The 9,697-nt window shown below is 37.0% G+C and overlaps 1 protein-coding gene across 1 annotated transcript in view; it reads right to left on the reverse strand.

The window, feature by feature from the left end:
- Positions 1-9,697, reverse strand: part of CFAP54 (cilia and flagella associated 54) — a 344,097-nt gene that overhangs the window by 215,752 nt on the left and 118,648 nt on the right. The window contains exons 33-36 of the mRNA XM_012663989.1: positions 7,121-7,351; positions 4,998-5,140; positions 2,776-2,954; positions 713-940 (exon numbers count right to left, since the gene is read on the reverse strand). Coding sequence (XP_012519443.1) covers positions 713-940; positions 2,776-2,954; positions 4,998-5,140; positions 7,121-7,351 — 781 coding nt within the window. The remainder of the gene's footprint in view (positions 1-712; positions 941-2,775; positions 2,955-4,997; positions 5,141-7,120; positions 7,352-9,697) is intronic.

Raw genomic sequence — 9,697 nt, forward strand, 5'->3', positions numbered from 1 at the left:
ATTTGTTTTCTATTTTCCCCATATGCTTTTTGTTCCTCTGTTCTTTCTTTCCTGCCTTTGTTTGAGTTAATTGACTATTTATTGTATTTCATTGGCTTTTTAGCTGTATCTCTCTTTTGGTAGTTACTGTAGAGATTAGTAAATGCATCCTTATTTTATCACATTCCACTTAGAGTTAATATTGTACTACTTTATATAAAGTGTAAAAAACTTATAATAGTTTAATTTTATTTACCCTCTCTGTCTTTTGTGCTACTGTTGTTAAATATTTTCCTCTAGAAATGTTAAATATTTTCTTCTAGAAATGGCTATAAATTCTAGCAGACATGAAGTAATAGAACAGGGACAGATAAAGCAGTGGAATAAAGATCAACTGACAAGCTATGTGATCTCTCCTGGGATCTATTTCTTTATCTACCAAAAAGATTGTCATGAAGATTAAATGCATTAAGGTTAATTTATGTAGGACCTGGAGCTCAGTAAATGTTAATTTCCCTTCCCTTTAACAAACTAAATTTTCAGGGTAAGATATTTTTAATTAACACCAATACAAGTTATATATTATAAAGAAAATAATAATGAGAAGCAAATGAAATATAGACAAAATAAATGAGAACTCAAGAAAAATATCAATTTCTACTTATCCCAAGCTGCAAAGTACAAAGATATCTTTAATTGAATATAATAAAAATAATTACCAAAATGTTCTTACCTTAATAGAATTGGTATCTTGTAGCTGTATTAGCATGTCAATAAGTAACTCTGCTCCCAAATAAAATGGTAAAACAGAGGTACAGAGAAAAACATCCTGGCTAATAGGAAATGTTTTATAAAGATCCACTGCCTGTTTAAGAAGTATTTGTAGCTCCTGAGTATAGTTCCAAAAGGCCCGACAGCAGTTCTGAAGCAGAGTCCAATAGCCACCACGATGAGCAAGAACCTAAGACAAACACATTCGAAAAACCTCTAAGTTCCAAAAGTTACAGATATCTGAACAACTTCATCTTTCTGCAAATATTATATGTCAATAATTAAAAATAACTAACACTATTTGTTAGGTGCCACTTATATGTGCTAGATACTGTGTTAAGACATTTATATGCATTATCTCATTTAATTCTAACAATAACTCCTATAAAGTAAGTATGCACTAGTATTCTACTCAATTTGCAGATGAGGAAATGGAGGCATGGGGCTAACTTGCCCAAGGTCATGAATCTACTATGTGGTGAGCTCAGATTTGCACACCAGTGGTCTGACTCCAAAAATCCCATTGTTCTATGTGCTGAGGATACAGCAGTGAGCAAGGGAAACTGAGTCTGCCCTCGTGCTACTTAAGTTTATTTGAGAAGACCAATGCTAAAAAAGTAAACAAATAAAAATATAATTTCAGGACTGGGCACAGTGGCTCACGCCTGTAATCCTAGCACTCTGGGAGGTCGAGGCAGGAGGATCATTTGAGCTCAGGAGTTCAAGACCAGCCTGAGCAAGAGTGAGACTGTGTCTCTCCTAAAAATAGAAAGAAATTAACTGGACAACTAAAAATATATAGAAAAAATTAGCCGGTCATGGTGGCGCATGCCTGTAGTCCCAGCTACTCAGAAGGCTGAGGCAGAAGGATTGCTTGAGCCCAGGAGTTTGAGGCTGCTGTGAGCTAGGCTGAAGCCACGGCACTCTAACCCAGGCGACAGAGTGAGACTCTGTCTCAAAAAACATAAAACAAAAAAAATATAATTTCAGAGAATAATAAGTTTTATAAAGAAAAATAAAGTAGAAATGGGTTGGAATTTGAGGGACATGTCCTCAGAGGACATGTTATTTCAGGCAGAGTGGTCAGGAAAGAAGAGGTGGTGACATTTGAGCAGAGACCTGTTGAACTGAATGAGTCACGTGAAGGTGGCAGTCAGGGTGTTGGGTGGAGAAGAGTGTTTGAGCCTCAGGGAACAGCCAGGAGGGAGGGTGAAACTGAGGGCCTAGGCGGGAACAAGCTTAGTGCTTTCAGGACTGCAGAGCGGGGAGTGAGCTGAACAAGGGCAAGAGGTGGAGGAGCTGAGATCTGCGAGGCATGCAGGACCAGCTTTTCTCAGGCCCTGAAGCTGGTGGCAAGGAGGATAGAATTGGATGCTCAGGATCACAGGGGATGATTTGGGTTTACTTTATATTTTGTAAAATCATTCTGTCCATTCCATGGAGAATAGGGAACTTAAGTGTTTCTTTCTTATCTACAAAGGATAGATTTCCCCTCATCTCTTGAGAGGTTCGTTGTATATGCTCTTCTGCCTATGAGAAAAAAAGAAATTGATTTCTTTGTAGCTAATAACTCCAATTCTGGTTTTAATAATCTATCACATAATATTTTAAAAGAAAAAGAGAGAAAAGCATTTTAGAGAAGACACAAGTGACCGGAAGAAGCAGGAAGTTGGGGCTGGGAGCCAGGCTTTCCTGTAGCCTGGAAACATCTTTCCCTGTGCTAGAGGGAAGCAAGAGCTCTATGGTACCCCCGAAAGAGATCAAGATTCCCTAGGCTTTTGGTGGGTGGAGGGTGGATGACAGATGACTAAAGGAATTCATCCTCTCCCCCTGACAACTTGACAATGCATGTCTCAGTATCACAGCAGGCACACATCAAAAGTGACTGAGGCTAAATCCAGCAAAATGAGGTCTCAAAGTCAAAACTAAAACTATGTACAGTAAGTAAATACAATATATCATATACGCACAAGTTTATGGGCTGAGATTTACGTCTACTACATTAGCAAATAAGGATTGCATTACCATTGCTCTCCTGCAATACGAAAAGATTTTCATAAAATGATCCAATAGATCTAAATTCGCTCGATCCTTTTCTTTAGTACCAAGACCTGATTGAGAGTCTGACTTGTAAACAGTTTGTGTCTTGGACATAGGTTCATCACTCATTTTGGAACTAGCAAATGTAGAAAATTCTTCAGCATCTACAGTACAAAAATAAGGTATAACATGATTAAAAACATAGAATTAAGTTCCAGAAAACATAGTAGGTGATAAGCATAAAATGAGTAATTCAGATAACAAATGCTACGTAAATCTGGAGAGAGGACAAGATTATCACAGACACAATCCACCAAGGAAAGTTTCTAGAAAAGGAGGCACTTAGGTCTAAAAGGATGGGCATTATTTAGCTATATGAGAAAATACAGGGAACATTTCAGACAAAGGCAATGGCAAAAGGAACAATGTAGAAGTAGAAATGTACTTTTTTTTTAAGGGAACAATGACAAGATCCCATTGTTCCTTAATTTCCTCCCAAACAAGCCATTCCTGGGACACATACATTAGAAAGTGAGAAGCATCCCCTGGAGTTAGGCAGTGCAGCAACTTTGACCACTCATTCCCCCTGTTGGGGTGGCATAAAAGCAGGCCAATTGCTCTTGCCACCAACTTTCTCTTAGAACTCTACCTTATATAATAAGTGTCAATAACAGAATACTCTAAGGCCAATTTCTAAAAAAAAAAAAATCAGGAAGCCATATATTATAATCTATATACAAAAAACAGACTCTGTCTACGTCTATGGAATTTACTTCCAAATGCTTCTATACACGCATAGTATGATGTGAAGGTATTAGTTAAACCTAATCTAATTTTGAGAAGAAATTAGAAAGCATGCCAAGTACCTCAACCGTGAATCAACACTACTGGGGCAGTTAACGAGCATACCAAGAACCCTGATCAACAGTAAGGTGCATAGCACTTAAAATGCCACCATTAAAAATCTATATAAGTGGGTTTGTAATAGCATAAAGATATTAGAAATAAGTTTTTATTTGTGAAATGAGTGGTATTTAAGATTGATTTTTGGCTAGGAACAGTATCCAGGCTTCATCGCCTTTTCAGCAAAGGAGCATAAAAATTAGCCAAGGCTGGCAGACTACAGTCAACAGTGCAGCACTTGGTTTAAGAACACTGTTCACCTGCATGTCTCCACCTTCCGGAGCCCCCATCGCCTGACCAGATAACACCACTTCTTGATCCTGCCATCAAATTATTATTGCATTCATCTTGGAGTAAGCTTTCATGGAACGTGCTAGTTGGAAATCCTAGGGCAGAAGTGGATTGCTCTAAATATAAAATCAGCTATTATGATTGTTTTCACATGCACTTGTATCAGTACGTTTGATGGAATTTGTTTTGAAACTTACTTCCGCTATAATATAACCCCTAGTAGCAAATCTTCACCTATTTTGAACCACTGGAGGCTGCTAATATTTAACAAAAGAGCATTACATTTGTTGAACAGCCAAATTGGTTTAGGTTGGAACAATAAAATAGGTATTTCCAAATATATATGATGATACCATAAAAATGTAGAAATTTTTTTTAAAATAGAGCAAACGAGAATCTTCTACAAAAACATCTGCACTCGAATGTTTATAGCAGCACAATTCACAATTGCAAAGATGTGAAAACAACCCAAGTGCCCATCAATACATGAGTGGATTAATAAAATGTGGTATATGTATACCATGGAGTACTACTCGACTACAAAAAGCAATGGTGAACTAGCACCTCTTACATTATCCTGGAAAGAGCTTGAGCGATCCTTTGAAGTGAGGTATCACAAGAATGGAAAAACAAGCACCACATGTACTCGCCATCAAATTGGTACTAACTGATCAACACTGAGGCGCTCACACGGTAGTAATATTCATTGGGTGCCAGTCAGGTGGTGGGGGTGGGGGAGTAAACTCACAACTAATGGAGGCGGAGCTCACTGTATGGGGGAAGGGCACGCTTGTAGCCCTGGCTTGGGTGAGGCAAAGGCATTACAGGTAACCAAAATGTTTGTACCCCCATAATATTCTGTAATTAAAAAATATCAAAATTCAATGAAATTACTGGGGCTTTGAAAAATGGTTTGTGTACCTCTTGTGTCTATGATGTGTGTGTATGTGTGTGTGTTGTGTTAAGAATAAAAACCTAGAGAAAATTTGATAGTAAATTAAGATTTATTTTACCTGATGGTAAGTTGGTCCTTCGTCTTTTAGCTGTAAGAAGGAAATCGAGCATTGTTTTATAATTTTCTACAGTCAATTTTGCTGTTGGTAATACTGTTCCTGAATTATATAGTGAGAATGTATTAGGATCACATGATCGGAAACTGCAAGAGGGAAAAATCATATTAAAAAACAATATAAGCAAAATTAAATAAATCTGTCAAATACCATCCATTTTTTATTTTTTAAAACATTTGTGAGTGAGTGCTTCCAAATTTTGGATCATAAAGTATTTTGGCACTTAAAGTATAACATTTTCCCTTTTAACTTTTAAAATTATACAATGTAACTTTGCTCTTAGGAATTTTAACATCAATATCCATTTCCCTGAAAGGGCCCTTGAAAATGGGAATTAAAAATCTGTACTGACTCCATGAGCTCTGAAACAATAACTTATGTCAATTTAAAACCACCTGATCTAAACATAGCTCAATGAAGATGCCTACTGTATAGAGCAATGCGTCCACAAGCAGTGCTGTTTCTTTTTAAAAATAAGGCATGAGCAGTAAACAATCTTCCACCAAAACTAAACAAACAAGTACTGAGTATACATTAACAGTTTTAATAAAATCAAAGTTAGCACCAAGTTACCCCGCCACGAATTTGGTCATTGTCTTATTGTGTTGCCAAGTCATTGTGCATCAATTGTCATTTATGATTGGAAGTTTAGAGACTCCGCGGTGTTCAGAGAACAGTGAGGAAGCCCCTCTGGCCTGAACTGTTTTCCCTGTCATGGCCCCACGAATGGGTCACTTTGCCAAAAGCCTTCCCTGTTGGTCAGGCAAGCTAACTGCTTCCTGAATGCAGATCTGCTCCAGCCCACAAAGAAAAGGGAGCTATTAAATATCTGTAAAAGTCTTTGCAAAGGTTTCGTCCGGCAGAACTGAATTCTAGAGAAAGAGAAACTGGGACCAAGTTTATTGTGGATTTCAACCTGCATTTTTCTTCACTGCGTTATTGAAATAAATATCTTCTTAATTCATATCCCTGTCTTCAGTCTTTCCTCTTTCCAATCCATTTGATATGTCGCTGCCAGAGGCATTTTTTATCACAGCCCTGCTCAAAAACCCTCAATAATCTTCTACTATATATAAATAAAGCTTAGATTTAACAGACATTTAAAACATTATGATCCAGTACCAATCTACTTTTCTAATTATTTCACACCACTTCCTTTCATACACCCTAGATTCTGGCCAGACTATTTGTGGTTTTCATCCTGTGTTTACTACCTGGGCTTGGCACACATTCTTTCAACTAAGTAGAATACCTACTTCCCTATCTGCACATTTCTAAGCCTTGTCTATCCATCAAGACCCAAGCCAAGTGTCCTCTCTCCATGAAACCTTTCCTGTTAGCCCCAGCCGGAAGAAAGCCTCCTTCCAGGAACAAAGAAGACCTAATGTGCTTTTCACCTTCTATCATTAACTATAGTTATTCATGAGTATTTATGACTCATCCTGCCAGACTCTAACTTGTACATCCTGTTCATCTTTGCATACCCCTAGCATCTAGCCTAGTGCTTTGTATCTAATAGGTACTCAACAAGTACTTTTTTATGAATGACTCTACAGTATCTTTTTAATGGTTACATAGTATTCCATATCATATACACATCTCCTATTTTTATCACCCACAGTACTTAGCCAAAGAAACTCAGTAGGAGCTTAAAAATGTCTGTTGAATTAATAATAGAAAGCTTACATTGTATGAGAAAATATGATCTGTTTATAGACACACTATACCTCTAAATGAAACAGACCTTCGCCTAATACTAATATCCATAGTTATTATATAACTCAACTTAAATTTTTTTGGAGTTACACTTTATCCATGCACTGAAAGCTAGATTGACAAATATAGTCAAGATTTATGCAAATTAGTACTTCATAAGCACTTACATCCAGAACTTGTTTTGGAAAAATTCTGATATAAAATATTAAGAAATACACCAGTGGCCAGTATAAAGACAGAGGCACTCTGTAAGCCTCTTTAAGTTGTTATTAGCATTATAGCTCTGAACAATGAAATACAATCCAGTTCATGAGGCTAAAATAATATTATTCATCAATAATATACTATACCTGACCATCATATGGGAAGTGCCAAATTTCATTTTCACACGCTCCCCTAGCTTTTGTAAAAGCAGGTTAAAATGTGCGCTTGCCAGATACAGGTTCATTTGCGCTCTCCAGGGCATCTCTTCAAGAAATATCTGATGGAACCTTCTTCTTCTAACAAAATTTGATATTATAGGATTCAAGAGCTCTATCAGCCATCGATGTGCTACTTTTCTAACATCAGCTCTCTTATTTCTGCCAAGGAAGAAAGAAGTTTTGAAATTACGCAAAAACATTCAGATATTTAATAAAGAAGAATCGTTCTAATTTGTACAAAATACATCAAAAAGTCATTTGACTGCCCTTGTGCAAATGTTTCTGGCTTATTTATCATTTCCTCGGTACTAAAAATGTGAAATAGGGCAGTAAAGAGGGCACGAGGATAAGCACCAGGGACAGAGACACACGTTGCCTTCAACTCTCTCTAATGTCTGTGTTCCCATCTCAAACCAAACAGAGCTTTTCTTTTCCATAACCAAAAGGCCACTGAGATTAGACAATCAAATTATGACATAATGTTCACATCCATCAACGAACTTCAATATTAAACAAGAAAAGCATTGCTCTGTATGGGTCCTTAAGGAAAAAAACAATTCAGCAAAATTTTGGCTAACATCAGTTAGACTCTAGAGGAAACAAAACATCAGTCGAAGATAGATGATATAATTTCATAAATGCATATTCAATGTGCTCCAGAAAAAATACACAAATTTTAGCTAATAGTTCAGATTTCAAGTATAACATATTCAATTTTTTTAAAATCATTCCCGTCAAAACTCAAAGCAGTCCGACTAGTTTTAGAGTTACAGAGTTATTTATATAGCATGACCTCATATCTTTAAAACACTTTATCAATTTTTTCAATACTGTTGGCAATGTTGCTGCCCCACTGGTCAGTACCATTTTACCTGATTTACACTGTTCACTTATATAACTATCAGTCTGAATCTGAATCAACACACACACACACACACACACACACACACCTGAGGTCTGTCTGGAAAGAATCTGAATCAACACACACACACACACACACACACACACACACAGAAGAAAAAACAAACAGGGATGGAAGGAAGTAGAGAAGACAGACAGATGTTGCAAGAGAAGAGCAGACATTTTGAGGAAGGAAGGAAGGAAGCTTCCTCTTCACATGTAGTGTTTACATTATCATTCACTTCCAAATATTTTGTATTTTGTTGACGATTTCCTTTTAATCTGAGGTTTTTGGGGCTCTTTGTTGTTGTTTGGTTGTTTTTAGTGATATGTCATTTGGTTTCCCAACAGATGCGAATCTTTTTAAAGACTGTATCTTAAATGTTAAAAATGTAATTTTCAAAATAAAAATCAACCTTGTCCTTGTGCGAGGACAACAATTCGCCTCAAAAGGCCAAGAACAGTGAACAGGATCAGCTGCACCTTCCCTGCCACGGAGAGTGAGATAGTTAGGGAGATTGGCTTCCTCCAGGTATCATGGCAAGGAAATGATAGGCTCCAGGTGGCTTGGAAGGGTGTTCACAGCCAGCCCACAGAGGGCAGAGAAGGGTTTTCCTTCTATCAAACAACCAGAGCACCTCCATGAGCAACAGATCTGAGGAGACCCAACAGAGAGGAAGCTCAGAACCTTGGTAAGGAAAATCAGCAGAAATGTTCAGTGATATGGAGCCATAAGACAAAGCAGATAAAAAGCTGAATTTAGAAAATATTAAGGAATCCTGAAACTACCTCTATATATTCTAGCTTAAGGAAATGAGCTCATAGATTGACATTAATGGAATCAGGATTCTCACCATTAGGGGAAAAGAGTTACAATTAGGAAAGAGAAAAGAATGGAAAGTACCCTGTGGTTTTGAATTGACATTGGAAGTATTAGAATAAACTTATGGTTTTAGATAGATACAGAGATATTTATACAGCTATATTTAGATAGATACATTTAGACAGGCAGATATAGATATATACGTGTCGATAGATTTGGATGGATAGATTTATGTGGACAATTATATTTTCTAGCTCTGTCTTTTGAGAGGGCCTAGAAAGCACAGCCAAATAGCCACCAACAACCCCCGCAACTTAGAGTTTAAATACCAGTTTTCACTAAAAGGAATCAACTGCTTCCAGGGCTGTCCAGGGTAGGTACAAGATGAATGTCTTAGACTTTTGGTAAATAAGAAGGAGATCAAAAAAGTGATAATGATGGGAACATGTCAAAAAAACTAAACAGCTGTCCTTAAAGAGTTCCTGCTGGCCAAATATAGGACAATTTGAGAATCGAGATAAATGGTAAATAATGTTAATTTGATAAAAAGTACACACAAGAACAAACCTACCACAAAGATCATTGTTACTGATAAAATGTTGAAAGCTTGAAAGCTTTCCCTCTGAAATGGGAATCAGACAAGGATGCCCACTAACATCATTCTTCCCAGCACGGTATTGGTGGGTCTAGCCAGAACAATAAGGAAGAAAAGGGGGAAAATGGTACAAGGATTGGAAAGGAAGAAATAAAATGGTCGTTAATTATAAACAATTTCATTATAT

This window comes from Propithecus coquereli, unplaced genomic scaffold (assembly GCF_000956105.1).
Source record: "Propithecus coquereli isolate 6110/MARCELLA unplaced genomic scaffold, Pcoq_1.0 Scaffold85, whole genome shotgun sequence".
Lineage (NCBI taxonomy): Eukaryota > Metazoa > Chordata > Mammalia > Primates > Indriidae > Propithecus > Propithecus coquereli.